General features: G+C 43.3%; 3 protein-coding genes across 7 annotated transcripts in view; 2 read left to right on the top strand and 1 right to left on the bottom strand.

Annotated features, from left to right (window-relative positions):
* The window catches only part of ccser2a (coiled-coil serine-rich protein 2a), a 53788-nt gene extending 48816 nt beyond the window's left edge, over positions 1–4972 (bottom strand). The window contains exon 1 of one of the 3 annotated variants that reach the window (XM_020098708.2): positions 4499–4972. The gene's annotated coding sequence lies outside the window, so the exon portion shown is untranslated. The remainder of the gene's footprint in view (positions 1–4498) is intronic. The other 2 variants (XM_069538517.1, XM_069538515.1) reach the window with 2 other exon arrangements.
* A 1348-nt stretch (positions 4973–6320) lies between these two features.
* On the top strand, positions 6321–13004 carry sparcl2 (SPARC-like 2). Of its 2 annotated transcripts, none has more exons than XM_069538518.1 (9): positions 6321–6454; positions 7099–7206; positions 8213–8285; positions 8519–8630; positions 8842–8960; positions 9050–9204; positions 10384–10496; positions 11496–11590; positions 12742–13004. In XM_069538518.1, exons 2-9 carry the CDS (start codon positions 7144–7146, stop codon positions 12795–12797), a joined length of 786 nt encoding a protein of 261 aa, XP_069394619.1. In that variant the 5' UTR covers positions 6321–6454; positions 7099–7143; the 3' UTR covers positions 12798–13004. The 2 variants fall into 2 exon arrangements, with proteins under 2 accessions (XP_069394619.1, XP_019946942.2); XM_020091383.2 differs by having other exon boundaries at positions 6381–6641.
* A 5734-nt stretch (positions 13005–18738) lies between these two features.
* On the top strand, positions 18739–27716 carry ndnfl (neuron-derived neurotrophic factor, like). Of its 2 annotated transcripts, XM_020090419.2 has the most exons (5): positions 18739–18877; positions 19210–19244; positions 21487–21742; positions 23522–23646; positions 26131–27716. In XM_020090419.2, the coding sequence occupies exons 3-5, from the start codon at positions 21564–21566 to the stop codon at positions 27573–27575; spliced, it is 1749 nt and encodes a 582-aa protein (XP_019945978.1). In that variant the 5' UTR covers positions 18739–18877; positions 19210–19244; positions 21487–21563; the 3' UTR covers positions 27576–27716. The 2 variants fall into 2 exon arrangements, with proteins under 2 accessions (XP_019945978.1, XP_069394283.1); XM_069538182.1 differs by lacking the exon at positions 19210–19244 and having other exon boundaries at positions 18758–18877.

Here is a 27716-nt window from a genome sequence, read left to right as displayed (position 1 = left end):
AAAGCATTTGTTTTAAAATGTGTTTAAGTAATAATTCAAATGTCTCTGGTCTCACAGCAGCTTAACCATCAGCGCTTTGAGCGTCAGAGCTTTGACTTGAAATCAGTATGAAAAGGCTTTATATTTCTTAACACATTATTTTGTTTAACTATGAATAAACAGGCGAAATAAATAAATGGACAAAGAATAGATTTTAATGCCCATAAAAAGTAAAATAATGAATTACTTAGCAGTTTAGTTACTTCTTTAGTAATACAATAATTTGTTAACTAATTTATTAATACTTATTTTAAATGCAAACTTGATCAATTCAATGATTTATTTCCATTTTCATGACACTTGTGGTCCACCATAAGTCTCCAGCACGTGTCGTCCACTGTCTGATCCCAAGGACATAAAGACTCTATAATATCACATGACTCAAAGCCTCGAAGGATTATTGAATGAGCCTTAAAGGTTTTAAGGAGCGCGACCCTGTGACCTGGTTTAAGTGCAAGGTCGACGCAGTAACATTACCTGCAGCTTAAGACGCAGAGATAAAACTGAGGCATATCCTATGAACTGTATATCTGTCACATAAATAGATATGAGCCACAATGACAGCTGACATGCTGGGAAGTAGAGACACCTGATGAGGCAAATACTGAACACGGGAGTAATGACACTGAGACCATGATGCAAACAGGCTGTAAACACGTTTAATTCTGCTCTAAAGTCGGGCTTTTTTTTCTCTTGGAGCCAGCCTCAAGTGGCCACCCAGTGAACTGCAGCTTTTTGCACTTCCGCATTGGCTTCAGCGCTCAGCCCGGGATGTTGCCACTTGGGCGGCGCTGAGAGATGGAAGATGTCAATCAAACACAGTCCGTGTACACAGTTCAGGAATGAGAGCTAATCAAGGAAGGAGATGGCACCTATGTGGGTGTAGAAACTTTTAAATAGAAACATTGTTATTCTTCAACTGAGCAGATGACACATACACCATGATGTACTTTGTGGGTTGTACATTATATAACACAAACTTCCTATATATCAAAGCTGATTAAAACCAAGACAGCAATCAACAGTAGACCTTTCTCACTGGGAAAAGATAAATAATAAGATTCATAAATTTAATTTCCTGGTGTTGTGCACACTGTTTTGGCTAGAAATGAGCCATCTGTGCTTTTCCCAGAATGGAAAGTCAGAGTGTCTGTGGTGAGACGGCAACTGCTCATTCTATCCTGACAGTAAACGGCATCATGGGGCCAATAATGCAACACATCTGCCGCTAGAACCCTGCATTGCCTTCATAATGACGCCTGTGTACTGTAAACATAATATATAGTGGTTACAATGACAAAACCTCTCCCCTCTAAAATAGAGGAGTCACGATTGTCCTCATATTGCACCACAGACTGGGGGATGGCATCTGTGCCACTCCTGATAAATCTTTTAAAACAGAAAGTTTAATGTTTAAAGTCAAAGAGCTTTCTGCGGCACATCACCGTCCTCGTTTCAGAGAAGAAATTTCCTTTTTTTTTTTTCCCCATCAACCGTCCACTTGTTTTGCCTTTTTGATCATATTAGTTGTTTTTACCCTGTTAGTTCCGAAGTATGAAAAGGTCAACATGTTTACACACTGCTTTGACGTTTCTTCAGTCTTCATCTTTCCTCCCCCACTGATGTTGTGTTTCTCCCCTGTCCTTTCATTTCTTGGTTTGTTTGTTTTTCAGCAGGATTGGTGGAAGGATGGATGCGATGCGGTGGTATGCTCTCTACTCAGTCCCATTCTAGTTTTCTGATGTATTTTTCCACACTCAAATGCTCTATTATCAATCAACTTGTCAAAAACTGCGCAGTCATCCCCACAGGCCCCAGAATCCTCTGTATTCATTTTGATCCCAAGGGCATTTTCCTGATATGTGAAGGACATGTTTGCCCCAATACCTGTCAATATCTGCCCCCGTCTGAGATCCTGTGTCTACGCTCTACCACACACTGAGCTATTAAAAACCTCTAAACATCTGTGGTCTTACCCATGGAATGACAGAACTGATAAGCGAGGCTAAGTATAACTCTAATGATGGACCTCATACAGAGAGAGGAGGGCACAGAGGATCAGAGCAAAGTCAAAGTCAAATCAAGTCACCAGGCTCCAAGCACAAGATCACAACACACGTGGAGCCATGCAGGAAAAAAGATAACCACAGTGTATTGTCCTGAATGACCTCATCTCTGGGCACTCGGGTAATTTAACCCTTTAGTCACAAGAACCTGAAAGAATGACAACACTGCCTACAGAAGAAAGGATGGCTGCAAACAGCTTGTGTCTCACAGTATAAACTGCAGCAGGAGATTCTCCTCTGTCGCCTGGGTGGGCGTGCAGATGGCAGGACAGGTCATATAAATTCCGCTGCAGTAATCACATGTCTTAGTTTACAGGACATCAACACCGAAGTCAGCCCTGATTGCCTAAAGCTTTGAAGTCGCCATATTTGTCAGCGTCTTCTACGTGTATGACGCCTCGTTTACATCCACGAAAAGTTGAGGAAAATTACCTGAGCAACTGACTCGGACATTTGCATACTCACATAGTGTGCCTGTCTGAAAGTCACACGTCACCCACCTAGCTCCACAGTGACTCCCTCTCTCTGGCATAGTCTTACAAATGACTCAACACTTCTTTGTGCTGGTGCTGCAAACACAAGGACACTTATCAGATGGCCTTGAGGCAGCCCTTCATCTTCACGCATAGTTAGATTACTCTGACGGTGAGGTCACAGACCGTCTGTTAAATAAATAAAAAAAACTCACATTGCGTACGACTGCAGTTTGGGGGGTCTTTAGCAGGCAAGTGCACAGTGGAGACACTCAGCTGTTGTTGGGAGGGGGGTCAGATTGTAAACACACCCTCAGCCAAGGTGGCGCTGCAGGACCCTAGCCAACAGGTGCCGGAGGAACACACACATAGATTTGCATGTGTGTGTGTGTGTAAACGCAACCCCACCCAAACACTGGGACACCAGAAGAGTGTCCATCTCACTTACACTGAGGGCAATCAGTCATGCCTTATCCTAACGTGCGGTGGCGTGTTGATGCCGGGGCGCTTTGCACTGTCTGGGCTGAAATGGATCATAGCCTTAAATGGTACACACGGGCACACACACACACACACACACACACACTTAAGAGCATTGACTGACAGCAGCTTCAGTTGTGGTATAAAAATATGAATATGTGAGGCTGAGGCAGCACAGCATGGTATATAAACCCAGGTTAAATTTGAACTCCCTGTCTGCTGCATACAACTTCATGACACGAGTGAAGGTGCTTGAGTCATCTGTAGCTCCACTTTAATCCAGTGAGGAACACACATGTCAGTGGTGCATCGCAAACAAGGTCGAGTTCCCTTCAAAACCATCCAGAGACACTGAACTGGATCGTTCCAATCCATCTACATCATGAGATCAGCGGGCACCATTCCTGTTATATAATTAGTAACCTTGCATATGCGTTGTTACATAAAGGCCTGACCTTCATCATTCATGGTACAGTGGCTGTTTCAGGGAGGGTTACTATCATGGCTGTGGGGGGTTGGTGTTGTGACGTTAGAAAACAGGGCTCCTTCTGCTTCGATGGGCAGCACAGAGGAAAACCACTCACAACATCATCTAAAGCTCTTGTAGGGCTTAATTATCTTCAGTAAACTGAATTACCCTCTCAGTATACACTGCAAACACACACATGTAAGGTTGGAGGATGTGATAGGGCCAAACTGAGATTGAGATAAGGATTTTCAGGTCATATGATCACAATAAATGTGTCATTATTATTTATTTTAAGTTTAAAGCTTAATTGTTGCCTTCAGGGTGAAGGTTGGGGTTTTAAACTTCAATCAATCAATGAAACTTTAAATCACAATTTGTCTCATAGATCTTAACAAGGTGCGGCATCCTCTGCTCTCAACCCTCAACAAAAACTATTAAAGGGGGGAAAAAAACCAGAAACCTGAGAGAGAGCCACACGTGAGGGATCCCTCTCCCAGGACAGACAGAAATTCAATAAACGCTGCGTGTGACTGAACACAACAACAAAATAACAATATTAACACTCATTAGAAGAAACAGTTTGTAACAAAGTATTTATACATAAGAAAATGTCTGCTAGAGATGAAGGGAGCAGCGATGACTATTGAAATGGAGGAATGGTAGAATATGTGAGTTGGCATATTGTCTTTCAAGCAGACTTGTTGTTTTAGAGACAAATGCTTAACAACTATGAGGTAGAACTGTGTGATTGCATCTCCTCTCTATGTTTAACACAATGCAAAAAGCAATAACACATATATAATGAACTTTTGGCACATTTCTATAGATATAAACTCTCTCTGTATATAAGCCATAGTTGTTGATATGGTTCCAGCCACATGTAGCCTGTCAATAAGAGATGAGTACACGTGCTAACACTTGAATAAAGACACGTTCCTGTGTTCTGCTTCAGGTTCAGTGGGATCTCTCACCTGTGTCACGCTGTTTGCAGAAAGTCTCTGTGATGAGTCCAGCGGTTTGACGATGGCAGCATGTTGTCATTCACTTTTCTTCACTCACTAATCCACAGAGCCACCGACGGAGCCGAGCTAACGGGAAACAACCGACCGGGAGAGAACCCCGGTGTGAGAGACTTTCACGTCTTTTCGTGACGTATTTTCCAGTTTGACGTTGGAGAGAAATGTCGCTAACCGGAGCTCCTGTGTCACCGCCGAGCTCCCGCCTCCATGTCAACACCGAGCCTGTCCGGAAACACACGAGGAGATTTAACAAACTATCGAGGAGTTTACATTGAGCCGAGCGAGACGAAGATGTGAAATCCTCCCGTGAAGAGTCAGAGGACACACACAGTAACACACACAGTAACACACACACCGTGAACACACCGTGAACACACACCGTGAACACACACTCAGTAACACACACTGTTTCCCCTCTGCAGCTCCTCATCAGACACACACCTCCTCTCGCCTCCAGGGGGCGGAGCGCACACACGTCAGCTGAGTCTCAAAGGTCGAATCTGAACCATCAGAAAGTTCAAACTCTTTCTTTCTTTCTTTCTTTCTTTCTTTCTTCGTCTAAATGACTGGTTTCATATCGTGTTTCTTGGTCTTATCTCATGTAGGCTTGAATATAAACATACAAACAAGTACCCATGTATTAATAGGAACAGTTCTTCAAATCCACCATTCAGTTAAAGGCTCAGTGTGTAAGATTTAGGTGAAAAGGAAGAAATCTAATATAAAATAATCCAAGTGATGTTTTCACGAGTGTTTGTCATCTGTATAGTGCAAATTGTTGTCGTCTTAACTCTAGATTGGGCCCTTTGTAATTAAATACTTTATATTTACATCGGGAGCACGTCCTCTCTACGGAGGCCGCCATGTTTTTTTTTACTGTAGTCCAGACTGGACAAACTAAACATCTTTTGAGTTTTTATGACACCTCAAAGTCACACAAAAGAAAACTAAACGTTACAACCTCTGCTAAAGACTACATGTTGTTGAATTTACATTATTAATAAGAGCTTGGAGGTTATTAAAAAAATTAAAAAATCTTCCCAGCATGACACCATCTATATAAGTTCTTGGAGAGTGCTGCCAGGCATCTGGACCAAACTCGCTTTATAAAACTGCCCCTTTTAAAGCCACCTCTCATTCCACTGAGCCCTTGTTTGTTTTCATGCTACAACCTTAATGTTTTAGACAGTTTATGAGAAAGGTAGTCGAGGCACGGGTTGCCTCCAGGCTGCTTTTGTTTCAGGTTGACACGATGCTCTCTTTTGTATATTTACATTTAATCAAATTTCCAAAGGCCATGTGATGTAGCCCTGAGGGTTCGGAGCCCCGAGGCAGCTACTTGTCCAGACTTTACCAAAAAGATAATTAACAAACATACAACCGGCAGATTACATGTATGACTTAAAATGCATTCAGTGGTTTCAGCGTGTTTGCAATGCCCATACAAACTGTTACTCACCACCGTAACCACCAGAGTGCAGCATTTTCTTTATTATTGCCTTTGACAGTTATTTTCTAAGTTGTCCAACCTTAACACACATGAATTCTCTTAACGTGTGTGTGTGTGTGTGTGTGTGTGTCCGTGTCCGTGTGAAATACAAAGGGGACTTTCAAAGTGAGAAAGACAAAGACAGATATGTGTGACCACATGTTCTCTCTGGCTTGTAAATCTATGGACCTATGCCAACTTCAAAATTCAAAATCAGCCTCTCTCTCCCTCTTTTACGCTCTCTCTCTCTCCCTCTCTCTCTCTCTCTCTCTCTCTCTCTCTCTCTCTCTCTCTCTCTCTCTCAGTTGGCACAGCTCTGTGCCTCCGCCTCATCTTCCATCTCACCAACTTTCAGCAGCACAATGTCTTGAACTTGCACCGAGCTCAGATACCTGTGCTCCCAGGGAGCTGATGTGAAGGTAAGAACGTCTGACAGACAGGGAAAAGCAGAGAGGAGGGGTTAGATAATGCAAGAATGCAAAACTAGATGGATCAAATGAAAAGAGAACGTACAGACTTTTGAGCAGGGCCGTAAAAAGAAGGAGCCAAACTGGGATCTGCAGAACAAGGGATTAACAACAGCAGAGAGAAGTGACAGAGGCCCTGGTAAGATGCCTTTTTTTCTGAGCAGTCAGGGGGATAGAAAATGACTTGTTTGACTGTAATAACTTCCTCAACTGAAAGCTGAATGCCGTCTCCATGTAATTCAACCCTCTGTTTCCTCTCTAATGGAAAATGATTGTTTTCCTGAGACTCAATGAGGTGCATTGTTTCCTGCTACATTATGGGAACGCCTGGAAATAGAGTTACAGATGGTAAATGACGCCGCAGAAGAAAGAGGAAAGAAAATGAGGAAAAAAAATATGCCTCATTGACGGAGTTTGATATCTTTAAATTGATTGAGTCCTTTAGGGTTGTTTATTTCTCATATTTTAGCTCAAGTGTAATTGACATCAAGAAATGATGATGCTGAAAGTAAACAAGAATTTGCTCTATGCAGAGAAAGCAACCATAGATGTGCTTCAAAGATAAGAATGAAAAAGTCCAGTATTTTTTCCTACAGGAAAATCTGTCAATTTCCTCTTGTCGCCTGCTGGATGTGTCAACCATGACCCCGAGTTTGACATCTGCCTTATTTCTGCTCCTCAGTCTTCAAACTTTTGCAGCCATGGTGAGAAACTTTGTGGATTCAGGTTAAATTGAACATGTCCTTGTTTATATTTCGATGTAAATGTGTGAACAAAAAAGCTGAATTTGCATTAAAACTACAAAAAAACATCAATGAAGCATCAGTGTGATTGTTTCACGACCTGAGAATTTGATATTTGCAACCTTGAACAAATGTCTAATGTGGATATTTTGTTCAATATGCAGTGCACACTATTTCTCCTCATGTTTTCTGCTGCAGTGATGAGGTGTGCTTTGTGATCGTCGGGTTAAAGGGGGATTTTAAAAGTGTGGCTGCAGTATTTTGGATCAGCTGTGCACCTGTTTCCCATCTGATCTGGGAGGGCTCAGGGGCAGATGTGGTCCTGGCGCAGACTACAAAGTTTCTGAATATAGAAGTTTGGGGTGAATGAGTGTAGATTGATGTGCTTTTCAAAACAAACCATTTTCACTGTGGAATAATTCATTTACAGCACATCTGCATGTTTTAATGATTTAGAGTCGAGGTAAGTCTCTTCACATTGATGTAAACAGAAATTATTATCATGTGGGGGTTTCAGAAATTAAGTTCACCATAAAAGACATATTTTTATAGTCAGTTTAGTGCATGCCAGTGGAATCACGTGGAAACATAAAAACATTTCTTTGTCATTTTTTTCTTTATTTAGATGGACACAGTGAAGCAGAGAGAACCGAAAGTGCCTCAAACTTTTCCTTTAGACAGCACTAAAAAGAAAAGAGTCTTTTCATGAATAGCTCAACATGCTGGATGACTGGAAGTTTTAACATTCATTTTTTTATGAGAATTTTGAAGTCCAACACTCAAAGACTCTAAGTACAGGAGGAGGAGGTCCACTGTTTGACAGATAGACATCAGTCCCCAACTGACAACCAATGTATTTTTTGTTTCTGTATTTTTGTTTTTTTTAAGAAAGACCAGAATAATGTTTTTTTGGTCAGCATATTCCAACAGTAGACTAAATGTATTTGTGTGTGTTTGTGTGTATCAGGGAGGCAAAGCCCAGCGCAGACAGAGACAAGCTGAGGAGAGCCTGAGACCATATATCGGCAGAGTAGAGCCAGGTAAGACTTGAATGCAGGAGACAGTGGAGCATTTTTCTGACTGTGGCTGTTATAAATCTCTCTGTATACAATTATTTCTTTTTTGAGTCATACATGTGTACAGCCTGTCATTTTGGACAAGACCGATTCATCCAGCGAACCGCTGATCAGTACTTGAAGCTGAACAAGTGGCCTGAAAACACAGACGTAAACCTAGGACACAGAAAAAGCAACAAAGTTTCTTTGTACTACAGAAAAGCTTTGTGAGTTGCTGAAATGCCACAGTCCAGTTGGATCTTGGTGCCAAGTAGTTGAAGAAAACGGAGTCTTGGTCCCCAAGTGTGTTTGTCCTCAGTCCTGTCCACGGTAAACACCTCATGGAATTTAAACCGACACGTTTATTTGTGATCGTTCTCTTGTTTTCGACCAGCAGATAAACTTTGATTTGTAACTTGTATAAAGATGCAGATTCCATGAGGAAATCATAAACTACAGCAGTTTACTTAATCCAGCTGTGCACACTGCATGATTCATACGCATATGTTTTTGCATGTTGGGCACTGCCTGGGGACACCAGGCAGAGGGCACCAGTGTGCAGTGTTCTGGGAAAAACCTACAAGAATGAGTGTGTGCTGCATAAACAAGCCTGCAGGAAGAGACGCCGCACTGGACTGGCTCACACAGGCCCCTGTCTGGGTAAAAACACAGCATCAGATGTTACACACAAGTGTCCACATGTGCACTGCAGGCGTCCAAACTGTTGCTCTGTTATCCCTCTTCATCAGCCCCAAAGGATAAATGCACTGAGGAGGAGTTGGGCCAGTTTCCATATCGTCTGCTGGACTGGTTTCTGCTTCTGAGTCGTATGGGAGAGTCCTATGTCCCTGCTGCCCCGCCTCAGAGCTGCCTGAGCCACGCCCAGAGGACACAACTCGCACAGGTAGCTGGAGTGAGCGTCCATCCAGGTGGAGAGGATGACTGTACAATAGAAACAGGATTTATGATCCAACATGACCTCAGCTACAGATGATGGTATAAAATCAATGCCCATAACAAAGTGTGATGCTCCAGAGGAAAACATACCAAGGGATCACCTTTATTCCTAATGTAACTTAGTACTGAACATAAAGTTGTTTTTGACACCAGACACCGCGCTAACATATAAACTGTGCCTGTCTGGACAGAAATCGATGTTAACAACTTACTGTAAGTGGCAGGATCTTGTGTTTCTTGTGGTGGAGTCCTCCACATAATGAGACCCGCAGCAGCTCTAGACAACCTCATTTATAAATAGGATTTGGTCAATAATCACTAAATTATTCAATAAGATGGTAAATGGAGGTCTAACTTATTATCTTCTCACCAGCCACCTTCCCCACCTGGCATAAAATAAATTAAAACTTGGCATTATTTGGATGAAATGATCTGCAGATCCAGATTGTTTGGAAAACACAACACTAAGATATTTGTAACATATTCTCGATAATGAAACTCACATGTTGATATTAAGAAGTTATGTTTACTATGTTCACCACCTTAGTTTAATGTATTACCATGCTAATGTTCACTAGCATTGAAGACAAGTTGTGGAAAAGCTTGGCAGGCATTTTGTCACAAAACAAAATCTTAATTAAATGAAAAGTTATGGAATCCTCACAGTTATGTGAGTTCACCCCCTGCTGCAGACAGGAAATGTTTTAGAATCCATCCAGTAATTGTCCAAACATGTATTGGAATATTTTAACCTCATGGTGGCGCTAAAAGAAAACTCCACCAAAGTTCTTCAGACCATGAATCAGATGTAAACTGTAAAGATGGCCGACATGCTGGCTGACGGATCTCGCTGCCTCGACTCCATCCCAGACAGCTATGGTGCAAACGCCTAATGATGTCTACAGAGTAATTTGGTTTCATCTTCATCTTCTTAGTGTTCAGTCTGTGGTAGAAATCCATCCAGTCGTCAAAGTGACTAATATATTTCGTCTGCTAGGACTGCCGCTAGCATGGCTAACAGTGGATGTTCTTTTCATTCATTGTGATAATAGAAATTAAAAACTTAAAGTGCAAATATTGAACTGGCGTCAACACTGATACTTTCTTTTTCCCTCTTTCTCTGTAGAAACGATTTGTTCTTCTGGACAAGAACAATGACGGCAAGTTGAGCCACAGGGACTTGAGGAAGCTGCGTTACAAGAGGATGCCGCTGGAGCACTGTGCCACGCAATTCTTTCAGTCAGTCCCACCAGCAGCTATAATGCTACAGCGAGGACACACGCTAATATGTAACCTGTTTGACACCAGGAGGAAATTATAGGATGATTTACTTGAATATTGTCAGGATGCACATACCATCACAGCTTTCTCGTACGTGAAAGAATGACTCCAGATTTTGGTGTTGCACGTATAAGCATGTAGCACATATTAGCAGGAGATAAAAACTTTAGAGGAAAAATCCTTAGCTTTAGGTCAGTAGCCTAAGGTAAGGAGAGTCTAATGACTTAAACACTAAGGGTTAAAAAATGTCACACTGCGATGCCTTTCGCCTCCGATCTGTGACCCAGTTGCACCTCCCACCATGCTGTTCTCTCTGCATGCCATCATCCATCCATTCCTCCGCCACGCCAGTTCCCACTCCCCGTGTTGTCCTCCCCTCCAATCTCATGACCCACACCATCCCTCCATCTTCATACTCCTCCTCCACACTTCTTTCCTACTTTACTTTCATCTTCCCCACAATTAGACTATATCCTCCTTCTCTGTCAATCCCTCTTTCGTTTCCGCTCTTCTCTCATTCTTTCATCTCTCCCCCCTTTCTCGACCATCCCTATACTCCCACCCAGCCTCCCGTTTCTCAGTCAGTTTGCAATGACAGGTTTTGTGGGAGTCGGGCTGGTGGTGTCAATGTCAAACCATTCCCAGCAATGATAATGTTTATTACCCACTGTGTCCCGCTGCCCATGGATTAACACAAATTGAAGGAGTACCCTTCAGAGATAATGCTGCAGGGTAAAATGAAAGACGATGGCTGTTGAAGAAGAACCCCAATGCAGTTGTCTCTGCACATGAATATATCTTAATAGCGTCTCTGTCATTGTGTGCTTGCAAGGTTGCAGGATCATGCAACGCCTGCATGGGTTCATGAGAGAACATGTGAATGCATCTGTTTGTGCAGTCGCTCTGCTGGTGCCATGTTGTGAGGTCACCGTATGTTGTTCTGTGTCGTGTTCACAGGTCATGTGACCAGAACAAGAACAGGAAGGTGACCCTGCGGGAGTGGACGACCTGTCTGGTGGATCGCTCTGAGGCCTGGTTCTACAATTTCATGTGTTAGTTACAACTTTTCAACAACCAACAAAATATGGGCACTCGCAGATAAATCATCTTGTTGTGGGATAATAAACAAGAAGAATATACTTTGAATAAATGATTAATTCATACACAAGGACACTATTTAGTTACGGATTAACTTGTTAATTGTGGGGCAATAGACATAAGGATCATTCTTGATTTATCTGTGAGTGCTTGTGATTTGTTTGTCTGTGCTGATTGTCATGAGCATACATCAGATCCATCGTTCAATATTTGGAGCAATGTTTCCTGTATTGCTCAGATTTATTATCACTCTTTATACTACAACCACATATAGTATTGTATTTTTATTGAACTGCAGTAATTCCGTATGGTAAAAGATAGAGTTTGATAGAGCTAAAGTTGAACAATTAAAAGTAATCTCAGTAAAAGAAGTAGATTATATTTTACGCAGTTCAAGAAGAGCAAGAGATCGATATCATTTATGTTCTGATTATATAATATGTTCTTCTATGATGATTTAGCTGCAGTTATTGCAGTTCAGGTAGATTTTAAAGAGGCGTATTAAAAAGACAATGGTAAGAAAAGATGAAGTAGAATAACTTCAGGGTTATTTTCTGACAGTTTCTTTCTGACAGTAGAATTCAGAGCTCAGTCTCAATATACTGGATGTTTGATCTAGATGGCTTCTCTTAAATTTAAGTGTCTAATATTCAGGATAAGAAATGTAGATCATATATCCTGGTCTGAACATGAGATTACAGATTTTACATGACTTTAACTTTTAGATCCAAATTGAGCTTTCTGAATTTGATCAACCTGAAATTGATTTAAATATGGCTTGTAGTTGTGATTGACTGTTTAAATTACAAAGAAAGAAAGTAGAGAAACCAGACTACATAACTTTAGATAGATAGTTTTCAATGTAAAATATTTCAGTAAATTCACTTTAAATTTAAATTGAAGCATTAACTATTCAGTAGGGATTTAGTTTATTTATCACATCCAAGTCTTTGAGGCTATAAATTCCCTCTATATAGTGTCCTTTTAATGTTAGTGAGATTTCTTAGCAATCTGAACCTGTAAGACATAATTATTTAAACAGTTTCTTTCTTTCTTTGTCTCACTTATATCACAAGTATTGCAATTTTGTGTGTTTTACCCACAGCAATGAGAATGGGTTCCCGCAAACTATGTCCTACGATGAAAGAGAACAACTTCTGACCTGAGAAAATCCCACATCTCTGTCGTGCAGTAACATCATCACCGTTACCTGATTAAAAAGCTACAGGACGTATCTGCACACCCGGGTCACTCGTCTGTTTCACTCTGCATTTGTAATACAGTCATTTATCACGTCATCCGGTCTCACAGTCTGCTGCTTGTGTGCACATTCATGTGTGAGCTCAAATAAACGTCTGGACACATTGACCTCCAGTATTGTTAATTACATCAGCTGACATTTGTGTTGTAAAGTAGCAGCAGGCAATAGCTGGTCCCAATTTGAAGGGCATGCTTTGAATAACCAATTAAAGGAGAGTGACAGCAGTGCAGACAGACAGCGTGATGCGTGGAGGATGACAAACGAGAGGGAGATAAAGATAAGATGGGAAAGACGCGCTTAGTGTGAGATGACGTGACCGGAGAAGAGACAAAGAGATAATAAAGGGGGTGAAGGGGAGAAATAGAGGAAAGTGTCATAATGCACTGGAGGAGAGAGGGAGGGACTGAAGGAGGGAAGGAAGGAGGGAGAAGTACAAAGTGTGTTTGTGAGAGATGGGAGGAGGTAATGCACTATAAATGGGAGTAGAGAGTAATGGAGTAATGCATAAAAAATGGATCAGAAATGAGGGAAAGACTGAGAACGGAGAGAATGAGGGGGGGAAGGGACGGCAGAGAAGGCAGGAGTAACTGAGGAGAGGAGGAAACGCAAGAAAGAAAAAAGAGAGAGAAGTTTTGATGCTGCAAAACATCTCCTCTACAGCCGACTCTGTAAATAGCAGCTCAGAGCATGATGCAGAATACGTGAGACGATTGACCTCAGTCAAGGTCAGAAAAACATTTATAATATAAGCTGGCTGACTTTTTGTGTGTGCGCACGATGTATAATGTATGATGCTCTAACTCCTGTTGTTTGTTTCCCTCTTTTTTATGTGTGTGAAATTGTGCATGTTTGTGTTCATAGATCAATAGGATAGTGGGTGTGTGTGTCCTGGGGTGGATTCTTTTAGTATGTGACTGGTTTCTTTGAACTAATTAGCCTTCAAATCTACCACGCCTGAAGGATGAGGAGGGAGGAACGAGAGAAAGGAGACGATGGAAGAAGAGGGGGGAGTTAGTTTCAGGACTCAACATGATATGCAGATTCAGTGCAGATGCCAGAGGACCGGGGACTCGCTTCCTCAACATGTTGTGCAAAGAGAAAGACCGACATCAGAAATATCAAAACAAGATGTTTTCATTCCATCTGATTTTCACTCAAAACCTAAAACTTATTTAGAGGAGTGGACCAGCGCTGCAGCACAGTCTCAACTGGAGTCGGGGGGGAAATGGAAAACAGATATGAGCAGAGAAAGAAAGCTGACGGTACTGGACTGAAATGATGAGTGACCTGAGGAATGGATAACTGTTCTGTCTCTCACACTCGCCCCAGAGCCTCCACCCGATGGGTTTTATTTTCCCTATCTTTATTCAGGAGAGTTGTCTCTCAGTTTGAGGGCAGGACTTACTGACTTCACGTTGAGATCTTGTAACGCTTTCACTCACAACCCTGCGCTCACACTCAAATAAGCCCCGCTTGTGCTTAGATTTGCTCTGCTTGTTCTCGAACTTTGATGTTCCAGTGTGATGGTTCAATGCGAGAAGAAGAGCCAAAGCTGCGCCGACAAAATATCTCGATTGAGCAAAAGCAGAGCAAATGTTTGTGCAGGCAGGGGCTATTTGAGTCCGAGCACAGGTTTTGATTGAACACAAAAACTGAACATAAAACCAACAAAAACAACGTACCGTCCCCCCAAAGTACATCTCCCCTCAATCGAACCCTTCTGCCCTTAATCTTTGGGGTGTTGAAGCCACTCCTGGAGGTATTGCCTTCACACCTCCTCCTCCTCCTCCTCTTACTCTTCCTCACCGTTCTTTCTTTGTGTTTCTTCATCTCTACATTTTCCCACCTCCTCTGAGTTAATAGATTCCCTCTCACAACCTCTGGACCAATGTCTCTCCACCTCCTTCCATCCCCCCATCCAAATACAGAGAGGGCCGCTGAAGACTGATCCCCCTAATACTGCCACACCTTCCTGTCACACACACACACTCTCACACACACACTCGTTCACCTCCATGCCTACTGTCCTCACCCCTGCTGTCACACCCCATTTGGATATTAGAGGAGGGAGGTATCTTTGTGCCACCCACCTCTCTAACCTTGTCCTCCTACTCCTCCTCTTCCTCCGGGGCTCTGATCAGTGATCTGATCTGTGATGGCTTGCTCGTGTCTCTCCCTCTTTCTCCCTCGCTCACACATTTACACACACTCCCGAGGGACTCTGACAGCTCCGGAGCAGATGGGCGGCTGGTGATGACATTCTGTTAAAAATAAAGATTCCTGTTAACCCGTTGTCAGCTATAGAATACCCTCCCTCCCTCCATCATGTCCCCCCCATTTCATCTCATCTCTCTCTGTCAATCTCTCTCTGTCGCTTTCTCTTACGACCGAGCTCCTTCTCCATTTTGCTCCTCACAGGCTATTTCTTTCCTATAAGAAAAGCCAACAAACTGTGGCACTTATAGCGCTCAGACAAAGACCCCCCGACCCCAGAACATGATATTTAATACATGGTTGTCATAAAGACGGGCCCCTTGCATAATGCATGGCTTGTAAGCACACATCAATAATAGATGAAAAGGCCAGTTTTGCAGCTTCTTTTCATGCAGTTATGCCAAATGAAATTTTTACTCTCACTTTCTGTCGCTTTCACCACGGATGGAGTTTGTCCAGTGACTGTATATCGATAAATTATTAAACAGCAGGAGGGTGGGTGGGCTGCAGGGATCAAAAGACATATTCAAGCCAGGCCTAATGGTGGATAGAGATTGTGTGTGTGTGAGTGTGCATGGTTAACTACTATTTTGGCTGGTCCTCACAATTTCAATGGGCTTTTTGAGACTTGGTTTTAGGGTTAGAATTAGATTTAGAATTAGGTTTAGGTTCGAGTTAGGTTAAGGTTAGGGTTTAGCATTTAGTTGTGATGGTTAAAGTTAGGGAATGCATTATGTCAATTAATGTCCTCACAACTATAAATAGTGTGTGTGTGTGTGTGAGAGAGAGAACATGTGAGCATATGTCACCCAAATCCAGGTCTGACAGATGTACGACAGATGTCCTCGCTCTTAAAACAACAGACTACGACGTGATTTTCAAATCAATTTCTCCCCCTCACCCCCTGAAAAAACAGAAAAGTTGCCAGGATGCCGCTCATACACTAAGTTGTGTGTGTGCAGTAATCTCTCTAAGGTTAATCACCATCCAATCTTCAAAAGCAGCCGCCGTATCGTGCTCTGCCAGATTGGCGACTTTCAGAACTTCTTAGGGACTGCAAAGTGGGCCAGCCAGTGGAGAGAGAGGTATATACAGAGGAGGAATGGTGGCTTTGAAAGAGAGTCCAGCCAAAGCACAGGGTCCTCACTTTAAAAAAAAAAAAATCAAGTTGTGGCCACAAAAGTGATGCATTTATTAATGTCCCTCATGCAGCAGATTTTTTATTCTTCTTTGAAGTGATGTCGCAGCCAGAGAGGAGGGAGGGGGAGTCTCGGATTTTTACCCCGTGGTCAGACAATATTCCCTCTGGGTGGAGTGGGTCCCATTCACAGCGACCTCAATAGCCCCATATGCTGAAGTACCTGGTGAATGAGTGAGTAAAGGCCCCAATGACTGAGTGGAGCAGGGAGGGAGGTATAGCGCACAATGTGGCGGGCCTCCGTCTCTTTTCCTGATGATATTGATTAAAGAGACGAGGAGAGAGGGGAGCACGGAACATGAGGCCCCGCCATTGTGTGGAGATGAGAGTGCTGGGTGGGGTTGGAGAGCCACCGATGTGAATGCGACCCCCCAGTCCTCAGAGACCTACACTTGACCCATAGGTGGAGGACGTAAAGGTTTCACCGTGGCTCTCCTGTTCACAGACTGTGTAAGAAGTCTCTGTCTGATAACTTTGCCGGTTTATTGCATTGTGCCCTGATGCACTGTAACATGCAAGAGTGCATATTTCTAATTTCAGCACCATGAGGCGGAGGATTCGCTCTGGATCAAGTTCTTAATTGAGCAACACACACAAGTCAGAATAACTGAACAGTGAGTGCTCTGCTGTATATTTTGTTCTTATTTGTCATGTATCATTAGAGCAATTCCATCTGTACTCAGATTAACTCTGCCAGTCTGGGAATAAAATCAACTTTTAACTTTTTAGAATTGAGAATATCGGTCGTAAATACAACAAGTTCCTCTAACTTGAGACAAAACTGAGCTCAAGTATTAAAAGACTCAGATGAAGACATTTGCGGAGGCCGTGGAGATTTAAAGTTAAAGTAAAAAAGGGGGGAATGGATCTTCCACTGATCTTTTATGTAAACCTTGGGAGGCGAGTGAATAAGCATATTTCCAAAAAAGTCAAAGTATGCCTTTTTAAATATAAACATATGTTTCACGGATTTCCAATCACATATTCAGATATTTGCAATCTGAGGGAATGGAGTTGAACCACTGCCTTAGGTGGGATGAAAGTAACACTGCGTTGCAAAAGGGTAAGTATGAGTTCAGAAAGTAAATATGTTTGCTGGTTAAAATTATGTATATGATGAAATACCGACAAATGAAATGCACGTGTATGCACTTTCACTGCAGTGTGATCTGTCCAGTAACTGAGAAGTAAATCACCATTTAAAGACATGTATCCACTTTCAATTGCATCTATTAGGTTCTTCATTTGTTTTTTGTGAAGACCTGAGCCCCAACGAAGAAGTGAACCTGACATTATGGATTGAATAACACACCCAAAACCTTTGAATTAAATAAAATCGCATACACATCAGTTATGTACATTTGATGAAGACAGTAAAATAGATGTGATTTAAAATATCTGAAACATACATTAGCTGTGATCATAACACAAAGTATAAAGGATATAATAAAGGATATTTGGTAACAGAAATGACATATGATTGAATAATAATGTGCATTTTTTCCTTGTTTTTAATTTTATATCTTCTTTATAAAACATTTAAAATAATGTGATGATGAGTGAAGGTCAAAGGTCAGTCTAATGGTTTGCTGCACATAAATATTGCACAAATATTTCCGTCTGTCTGAATCATTTTTTTAAAAGTCCTGTTTTTCTCTTTTTATTTAAAAATGGCGCAGTTGTTAATTTGTTTGAAAGCACATCAAACATTTGCATAAATCCATTATGTGGCTGAGAGGTCATTCCTCCATTTAAACATGTTCATTGAGAGGGAAGTGACTGAACAAGCGATAAAGAAACAAAGACGGTCAAACTGATGCAGATGTTATCAGAGCAGCAGCTGGAGAACGGTTCATGTGTGTTTAACTTTTACATCACCCTCCTCATAAAGCTGTCCTCAACAACACATGCTCTCTCTCTCTCTCTCCTTCTCTCTCTCTCTCCTCATCACCATCCCCATTCAGCCGCCTCACCATCAGCCCCCTCACTCTCACCCACTTGCTCCCTCACTCTCCGATTGCACATACAGACACACAGACACACACACACGATCACACATGAGGCCATTTGAATTGCAAGTGAGCTCTGCTCTGTGCTGCCGGATCAGGTAAACAGTGGGAGCAGGAGGAGAGAAGAGGCCGCACAAGAAGAGAGGAGGAGGGGATACGGGTCTTCACTTGACCGGATGACATTCGTACAGTGTTTAACAGGACAAGCCTCCAGGTGTGAAGGAGTGAGAGACGGAGAGAAAGAGTGAGGAGGAGGAGGGTTGAGCCTGAGGCAGCTTTGAACCACAGCAGGGGCACACACAGGAGCTGGGACAGCCCTGAAGGGACACCTGAACCCTGAAGAGACACCTCGTGGAAGCAGCAGCAGCCCATGGGAGACGGAGTCAGTGGAACACCCGACAACAACCTGCTGTCGCCCCTCCTCTCTTCGCAACCGGCTCTCATCCCCCTCTCTTCCTCCTCCTCCTCCTCCTCCTCCTTCTCCATCCTCACTCCCTCTCTCATTTGATCCCATCCCTCACTCCCTGCGCCGGAGAGGGAGAGCGTGCACTAAGAGAAGGTAAGGGGGGATGCATGCATGCCTGTTGTCCTTGCACAGCATGTGTGTGTTTGTGTGTGTGTGTGTGTGTGTGTGTGTATGTGGAACAGAGAGAGAGAGAGAGAGAGAGAGAGAGAGAGAGTGCATCAGCATCTCAAATTTCAACTTGATGTGTAAGTCAGCAACTTGTTTCTGTGGATCAGTTGCTTTTGAGTGAGACTGTGAGTGTGTGTGTGTGTGTGCGTGTGTGTGTGTGTGTGTGTGTGTGTGTGTGTGTGTGTGTGTGTGTGTGTGTGTTCCCTGGGGGGGTTTAAAAGCTGAGACTGATGCAGGGCACTTTTCATTTGTTGCAGGGAGATTTCATCTTGACATCTTTTGCATGTTTCAGGTACGTTTTTTATCTGCGTCTGTACTGAACTTGGTTATTTCTCTCTGACATCCGTTAATTCTCTTGTCATTTGAAAGGAAAAGTAGAACTGAGGAGTCGGGCATTGATCTCAGAGTAAAGGTATAGACAGGGAAGAATATGTAAAACAGTTGAAAGATGCAGCCACAAAGGGACAATGAACGTATGGACGACAGGAGAGGGGTTAATATATTCGAATATACACTCAACGACGTGGAAAATAAGCCGTAAAATCCTATCAAGTTCCACGGTCATTGAATATTACTCCCCCATCATCTCGTCAACCCCCACCATGAACCACTGACCAGTTCTTTTGCCCCTGGTAGCTTTTTTTGGGTAAGGGGGCTACGGATCCTGCATGGACCACCCCATGCCATTTAATCTGTCCCTGCCCACAGATAACAGAAGGCAGATGGTCCTGCCAGTGCACAGAGATGGACGATAGCAAAGATCACATTTAACCTATCCCTCTGAAACTGAGCCTGCAACAACTTCTAGATAAAGGGAGGGCCTGAGGAAGTGAAAAGCAGAAAGAGAGAGAGGGTTGTATTTGTAATTACGACTCAGATCAGCCTCCAGTATGAATGCAGACAGTCGACCGTCTGGGAAACACCACAGACATGAGAAACTCATCGAGAAGCAAAAAAAAAAAGAGCTGAGTATTGAAGTGAGCGGGACCATGAAAGTCATGAGCTCCTGTGTTTGAAGGGGGAGTGTGTATTTATTTATTGAGGGTGGTAGTTAGCTTGACTACGCTCCCTCTCTGTGAGACCCTGCCTTTTTGCCTTATAAAAATTCAATTGGCCATAATTTGCTGAAGAGCCGTATGCATATTTCATCAGCAGTCGCGTTTGGAGAAACAAGCCCGCCAAGCTTTTTTTTTTTAATTCTTCATCTTTATCAAGTTTGAGGGGGAGGCTGCCGTCTGGTAATTTGTGACACATTAACCCATTCGACACGGAGGCTAAAGTAAACACCAATCAGAACCATGCGTCTGGCTGGAGCTCAGAAACCACCTTCTTGCACAGCAATATTTTCTTTTCTCTCCGTCTCTTTCCCAGTTGCACTTTCTCCTCTTTTCCGTGCTCTGCCTCTTTCCCCTCTAATTACTCCAGGATCTGTTATCCTCCTCTTCCTGCTCTCCATTTCCACAGACCTCCCTCCCTCGCTCAGCCTCCCTCCCGCCCTCCCTCCCATTTCAATCTGTCTCTCTCCCACTGCATGTGTCTCAGTTAAAGCTTTATGGGTCGTTCACTCCCCTCTCTTTTCTGTGCAGGGATAACGAGCAGGCACCTCTGTGCGACTTTATAGCTGTGCGACTGTTTGTGAGTTTGGATCTCGGAGCGTCCCGGGGCCCAAAAAGGCTCAGATGTGGCTTCTGTAGCCGCCTCCGTGGTTCCACTGTGATTGTCATCTGATCTATAGGGCACAGCACTGACATAATACACCTTGTTAGAGGAAAAGCGGGGAGTGTGTTTGTGAACACAGTGTGACTTTGAACAAATGTGTTTTCTCTGGGGAGAAAGAGGAACACTGAGGCCTGTAATCATTTTATCGACTATTATTAAATCACCACCACATACACACACACACACACATGATCTCACACCCTTAAATGAATATGCTCTTGGAAAAAAGACAGGAAACTCTGATAAAGTTTGAAAGAAATAAAACAGAGGACAGAAGAGAGAGGCACAGAAATCTGATACAAGTTCCTCTTGTCAGGCGTTGCATTTATGCACACGCTGATTGGATGTGACTGCATCCGAGAAGCTCCAGGTGTTGTTTGTGAACCTCTCTCCACATCAGCGTGGCGTCACTCTCTTCTCATAAAGTAACACTAATACCCACCATGATGGATATTTGGAGAACAGGCCCATTTGAACTCCCTGGCTAAAAATAGGCATGTAGATGTAAAGACGTCGACTTCAGAGTGATATTAGCAACTCGCTTCACACTTTGAGACGTGTGTGTGCAGCACAGCTTGAAACTCACTGTAAGAACATCACCCATCGCACCACTTTTCAGAGTAATATAGCATGGCATGAATAATTCTGTCTGAATAGGAAAGGATGTTTCCTCATATCAGTGAATCATCAGCCGCTGCAGCTCCTCAGTGTCTGTGTGAATGTAGGAATTTTACTAAGTGTTTGAGCGCATAACTGTGTCTGCCTTCATGTGTGTGTGTGTGTGTCTGATTGATGTTCTTGACCTTTTCGTTCAGAGCCCGAGAGACGTCCAACACCTGGTGACAAAGGAAAGTCAAAGAGTGAAAGAGACAGAAATCAAGAAGAAGCCGTGATGGCACTAATGCCCGTGTCCTGGTGTCTCAGTGCAGCTTTGGCACTGCTCTGTGGCTCATCGTGGCCCCAGGTGCACGCAGCTCTGGCCCCTGAGAACGAGGTACCACTTCGCCCCACGACATGGTTACCAGAGGGAAAGCTCACCTCCATAACTCTCCCTAAAGGACGAACTCGCAGGTATTTACAGACGCAATCAGTAATACATCATTCGCACTTAAAGGGCGAATAGCATCAACAAATACAAAACAATACATGTACAGAGAGTAAATTCATTTCACAATAAGAAATAATTTTGATGAAATAATGTGTGTTAATCGCTTTAATATTGATGCTGGTAAAGGTGGATCTATATGAATTACTTCATAAACGACTTTTTATACTGGATACATGAATTTAGTATGTTATGTTACTTTCCACCACTGGCTGTGATTGATTAAAACAATAATTTGACAAACTTGCAGAAACAGCAAAATAATGAATAAGAATAATGGATATATGTCCAACTTCTAACAATTTGGGTGGTAGTTACTACATATTTAAATAAAAATACTAAAACCAAGAGAAGACAGAGTCAAACTGTATCTTGCATGAGAACAATATCATAACAATATCCACTTGTATTTGATTAACAGTTTATGATGACATCCAAATTCAATTCCATCTAAATAAACACATGAGGGATGACATGAGCCTTGAGCTCATACTTCAGACTTGTGGGAGAATATGTTGGGATCCACTCTCGTTTAAATAAAGGTAGAACATGTCTGTCACAACTGGCCCAATAACAAGGTCTTTAAATATTTTGCTTTGTACAAACACTGCCCCTGAATAACTCACAGTGATGTACAACCAGGAAAATCAGCAAAGCTTCATGTGTGAGAAAGAAAATCATTTGAATCTGAATTTTTGTGCGAAAGAAAATACGTTTTCTAACTTCACAATAAAGGGCAGAAAAAAGCTAAGATGTTTCCACATTTGTTCATTAAAGACCTCTGAATAAATCCTGAGATCTGCTCTTGCTCCCACCTCAATAACAAGTCACCATTCATCCCCCCCAACAACCACCTTTTCAGAGACACTGGCTGACTCCAGCACCACTGTAGAGCGAGCGAGAGGAAGTGAAGCCCATTTGGCCTGAACCCTCCACCCCAGTGCCAGCGCCTGCTCTCCGAAACTGGGAGCTGAAAATTGCGAAATGCATCTCCCTGTGTGCTGCAGTCTGTCTACCAGTGCAGTCATGCAGAACCACACGGCAAATAATGGAGGGAAGACACTGAATCAGAAATTAATCACTCTATTAAATAAGCCACAAAAGCGCCCTTGAGAATGATAGTGTCGCACATCTGTTTGGAAACAAACGCCATCTGCACACAATCATGAATAATGGTGTTTGTGTGGAAGGAGAACAAATATTTATTAACAAATAACCATGCACTATGTTCATTTTCATGAAGGGTAATTAACTGTGGGAAAAAAAACTTCTATCTCCTATTCTGGCACCTCTGTGGTTGCAAACAGCTCAATATTGACATTAAAGAACAGTGATTATTTGAGTCCAATCTATAGTTAATGGTTGATATGCCAAGCACGATCCCAGATAGGCAGATAAACAGGAAGATATAAACCGTCAATGCAGCCTTATCATCTGACTCCCAGGTCATGATCTGCTATCACACAACTAATCAGCATGCAGGCAAATGGAAAGACGGCGTTTGGCAAATGTTTGAAACAGCTGCAAACGTTGAAATTGTCAAGCTTTGGGGAGGAAAATTACCACCGGCCGACCCTATCTGCAGAATCGTCCCACAAAAAGAAAGGATGTTGCACAGTGTGCACTGGAAGATATCTTCTCATCCATCACTTCGCAGCTGAATAGAGACAGGATGTTATCTTTTTGACATTCCCTGTGATGAATCAAATGACTTCTTGCCGTTATCTCGTGGTGTTTCTCCGCAGGCTGTACTTCACGCTGAAGAAGAAGGCTCTAGGGATGGCGGTGACCGTCAGCCCCTGCGACAGCCCCGTCGAGTGGAGCCTGGCTGCCCGCACCCTGAAGGACAAGCCGCTCAAGAGCCTGCAGTGTGAGTGGACGACACCTTCAGATACACACTTCACACTGACGATCTTCATCTGACTGAGCTGAGACAATCAATTAGATGTAATCATCACTAAATCACAGACATGGAAGGAAAGGAGGGAAAACACGCTAATCTGGCTTAACTTTGTAACGCTCACGTTTTATTAAAAACTTTACTATTCCACCAGTCTGTCATAAGATGGACAACATGGTGGCTCCCCAAAAGCGAAGCTAACGCGTCTCTGCTGGCTGCAGTACAGGCCATAAATCCTCACTCCTCCGTGTTAGCAGATTGGACATGAGCCAAACTAAACAGTAAAAGTTCCTGTTAAATATGTTTTTTCCAAAATGGTTTCTGTCATTTTAGATCTAAGATGTTTGATTGTTTCCAGAAAGTTTGATTTTAATCAGTTATTTGATTCTAGACAAATGGGGGGGGGGGGGGTCATGATTGACAGCTGAGACTGACTCGTGGTTGGTCGAGCAGGTGTATTGGTATGACCCCGATACCGCAACTCTGAGCAGAGTCAGGCAGTGAAAAACATCTTCAATGCAAGACACCAGATATTTTGGCTTCATTTCTGGGTGATGGGAGCAAGTAGAGATGTGTCGTCCATCTTTATGTTCTGACACATGATGGAAATCACTCATGTATAAACTGAGTAACTAACCCTAATGATCAAACTGAGGTCTGCGTAAATGTCTTTATCACATTTCTTTATAACCTGCGTCTTTCTTATCATCTTCACCTTTTACCAATTTATTCAAATTCAATGCAGGGAGAGAAGTTACATATTTTTAAATACCACCCACTATCTTTGACAAGGACACAGACGGTGAATCTTATCGTGTCTGGTTGACACATTGTCATAAATGTTCCATGAAGATTTGGATTTTAAAATCTCATAAAACCCATTCACATAAAACTCAAATGTCTGACGACTCTCCGGGGAAATAGAGTAAATCATATCTGAAGTAAAAGGTCCAGATTTCTGGGTAAGAAAATATATCTCAGAGTTTTTAACCAGGTCATTTCCAGGTTAACTAAACAAGCTCCTCTACATAGTGAAATAACATGAAGTTATAAAATGAGACATGAATCATTCAGACCCTGAGCTCGTGGGTCCCCATCACCAGCCTGAATTATTCACTTTGATTCTGTAACGTTTGGTCTCATTTGAGGAGCGATTCCTCATCTGGAGGAGAGAACAGTGGAGACGAGTGGTGACGGGTCAGCGCGTGTTTGTTTGCCATTGCGTCATTCAGGTGAAGAGTGTGCACTTCAACTGAAAACACTTTGGGTTTGAATGAAAATACTAGAAACCAGTTTTAAAGTGGCAATTGACATTTTAAGGTTTGGTGCACTTGGTAGTTTGTACTTTCCAATTTGTTCCATGTGTGTCATGCAACCAGTGTGTGCATGCATGATGCTTCTTTACATCCGTCAATCATTGCTGTGATGAAGTCATCATGTTGCACTCGAATAATGTGGCCTTCTACTGATGAAGCTTAAACCATCGTAGTTAAACTCGAGGAGATTGCTGCTCACTTTGCGTTAATTCTAACTTGTTCATCCCACCATTCAAAACACAAGTAATATGATCTCTTGTGCACGTCAGGATTCTCAAAGTCTATTCAGGCACAAGGGAAGAATGTTTATTCTGTTCTCTTGCAAAAGTGACAAAGTCAACAACTCTTTTGTGTGTGAATGAATGCAAAGCTTGGGTCAGTGGGCAATCAGTGTTGTTGACCTACATATATAGACTGAAAGCTGGGGGGAACCACTTGTATGGCTCGGGCCAAAGTAAAAAAACAGCACCACAACGTTCATTAACATGTTTTATCTTTTCACATTTACTCATATAACTAATTGGCAATAACAAATTGTGGAGAACAGGGTTAGGCCAAACTCAGCACACAGCATGTGTGATGCTTTTACATGAAACGTGTATTTTCGTTAATGTAAGGATGACACACATGTTGTAGTGTAGGTATTTAACAAGTTGCAAACTGCGACATGACCAAATGAGCAGAGTGAATACCAGGGGCGTCCACTGTTTACCCTCATGGTAAAGGCCCCACTACGTTATACAGTTTATTCAAAGACAAACAAATCGTTTCCTGGCTGCGTCTTCACATTTAGCACAGTACTACTACTCTACAGTAACTCTCAGCAAAAAAGTCATAAAAAAAGTTTAAGAGTTTGGTGTAGGAGGATTTGTTCCTTTGTTATATTATTAAAGATCCTCTTTAGATATATTATAAGAAATATGAAAGTATTCTGTTATGAATAATAATTTGTGTCCAATTTTCTGAAATTTCCACTAAAGTAAAATATTAATGAACTCCTTACAAAATTCTTCAAATCAACGTGCAATCACTCTTCCCGAATAAAATCATCCTTCTAGAACTAAACTTTGAACTTACATCACTCAGCACTGTGAAGGTCAAACATCCAAGTTTTGTAACTTTTTTTCTTTCCTCACAGGGAGCAGCAAAAAGAGCACGCCCGAGGTGTGGTGGCGAGGTCCTGGCACTGAGGAGAAGCTCCACAGCTTCACTGGCAGTGCAGTGGATACCTACAGAGGAACTTCCTATCCCCAAGCCTCCATCTACATCCTGAGGCTGCGCTCCAAACTGCACAACACCAGAGCCACAGTTTCCCTCCACGAAGGCCTGGGGCCCTCAGGCACCTTCCCTCTGCTCCCGGCCGACCCTCGAGTCCACACGCTGGGTGTAGGCATGACCAGCGTCACCCTCAGCTGGGCGCCCAGTGCCTCCATAACCAGCCTCCCCCAAACACAGAAAAGTTATGATTACTGTGTCCTCGTCAACTCTGAGCAGAACTACCCCAGCCTGTGTGCAGCCCGGGAGAGCACGAGGCAGGAGAAAGACCAGAAACAAGACAAGAAGGAGAAGAGGAGGAGAATGACAGCGTGGCCAATTCTGAAAGAGTGGTGGTGGCAGCAGTGGGACACGTATCCCGAACCCCAGAGTCCAACTTCTTCCCTCGCTGACGGGTTCACTGATCTCCAGTGTGTGTGTCAGGGCACAGAGAGCGTGTGCACCGTCTCCGAGCTCCTGCCTGAAACCCAGTACTACTTTGATGTCTTTGTGATGGACAGGCTGAACGGCACCAGCATGGCGTACAAGGGGACGTTCGCTCGGACACACGAGGAGGCTCGGCCAACGATCACCGCGCTGAGAGAGGGGGAGCTGAGGTGGGTTACCTTCCCCAACCGAGGCTCTAACTCAGAGCAGTTCTTCAGCTTCCGTCCTCGGGGTTGGCAGCAGAGTGGTCTCCTGACGTTGCAGAGCTGCAGTGGGGGTGAGAAGATCAAGGTCACCGTGTCCAGTAAAGGTCAGGTTTTGACCTCCCAGGGTGTGGGGGGAGAGTTAGTGCACATTTGGCTGCAGGGAAGTCCCTCATATCTCATTCACTTAGAGAGAGAAGGAACCACGAGCAGTCCTGCTACTACTGATCTAGCTCTACCAGGAGGTCTGACGGCTTCAGTGAAAATGCAAACCTCCTCGGGGTACCACCGCAGAGGGGTCCCGTCCCTCCCCTCCACCCTGCAGATCAAATCCTTCAACCGGTTGCGTGGTTGCAGCAGTGTCACACTGGCCTGGATGGGCACTGAGGAAAGAAGCCTGTACTGTGTGTACCGTCGAAAGCTGGGAAGCAGTGACGCTGAAGCCTGGGGAGCATCAGCTTTAACTGCACCCTGTCTGGGGCCAGAGTCCCGCTCTGACACCGAGAGGGTTCTCTGTAAGTATTTCCAGGAGCTGAATCCTCGGCGGGCCGTAACTACAGCTGTGATCGGGGGCCTGGAGCCAGGGATGGCCTATGTGTTTGATGTCTATCTAATGAGACGCTGGGGGATCCCTATCAAGTACGCCAGCAAGATGGTGAAGACTAGGAAGGATTGCTGAGCTGCCGCCCCCTGGAGGAAGTTTTTGGACTGTCCCAGTGTTGGGGGGGAATGCCATGGACATGCTGACCATGATACCGAAGCCATTTGACTGTTGTGGAGAGACTGTTACCATAACAAGGAAATCTTCCCTGGAGGAACA

The sequence above is a fragment of the Paralichthys olivaceus genome, chromosome 14 (assembly GCF_024713975.1).
Source record: "Paralichthys olivaceus isolate ysfri-2021 chromosome 14, ASM2471397v2, whole genome shotgun sequence".
In the NCBI taxonomy this organism is placed as follows: Eukaryota; Metazoa; Chordata; class Actinopteri; order Pleuronectiformes; family Paralichthyidae; genus Paralichthys; species Paralichthys olivaceus.
Note: the sequence above shows the minus strand (reverse complement) of the source record. Positions and strands in the feature narration are given on the sequence as shown.

What these genes read in the sequence shown, in the direction of transcription:
- ndnfl (XM_020090419.2), top strand. Translation starts at nt 21,564, where the DNA reads ATGGCACTAATGCCCGTGTCCTGGTGTCTCAGTGCAGCTTTGGCACTG. An exon ending in CCTAAAGGACGAACTCGCAG is followed by an intron (nt 21,743 to 23,521) that starts GTATTTACAGAC and finishes GTTTCTCCGCAG; the next exon opens with GCTGTACTTCACGCTGAAGA. An exon ending in GCCGCTCAAGAGCCTGCAGT is followed by an intron (nt 23,647 to 26,130) that starts GTGAGTGGACGA and finishes CTTTCCTCACAG; the next exon opens with GGAGCAGCAAAAAGAGCACG.
- sparcl2 (XM_069538518.1), top strand. Translation starts at nt 7,144, where the DNA reads ATGACCCCGAGTTTGACATCTGCCTTATTTCTGCTCCTCAGTCTTCAA. An exon ending in TTCAAACTTTTGCAGCCATG is followed by an intron (nt 7,207 to 8,212) that starts GTGAGAAACTTT and finishes TGTGTGTATCAG; the next exon opens with GGAGGCAAAGCCCAGCGCAG. An exon ending in CTGGTTCTACAATTTCATGT is followed by an intron (nt 11,591 to 12,741) that starts GTTAGTTACAAC and finishes TTTTACCCACAG; the next exon opens with CAATGAGAATGGGTTCCCGC.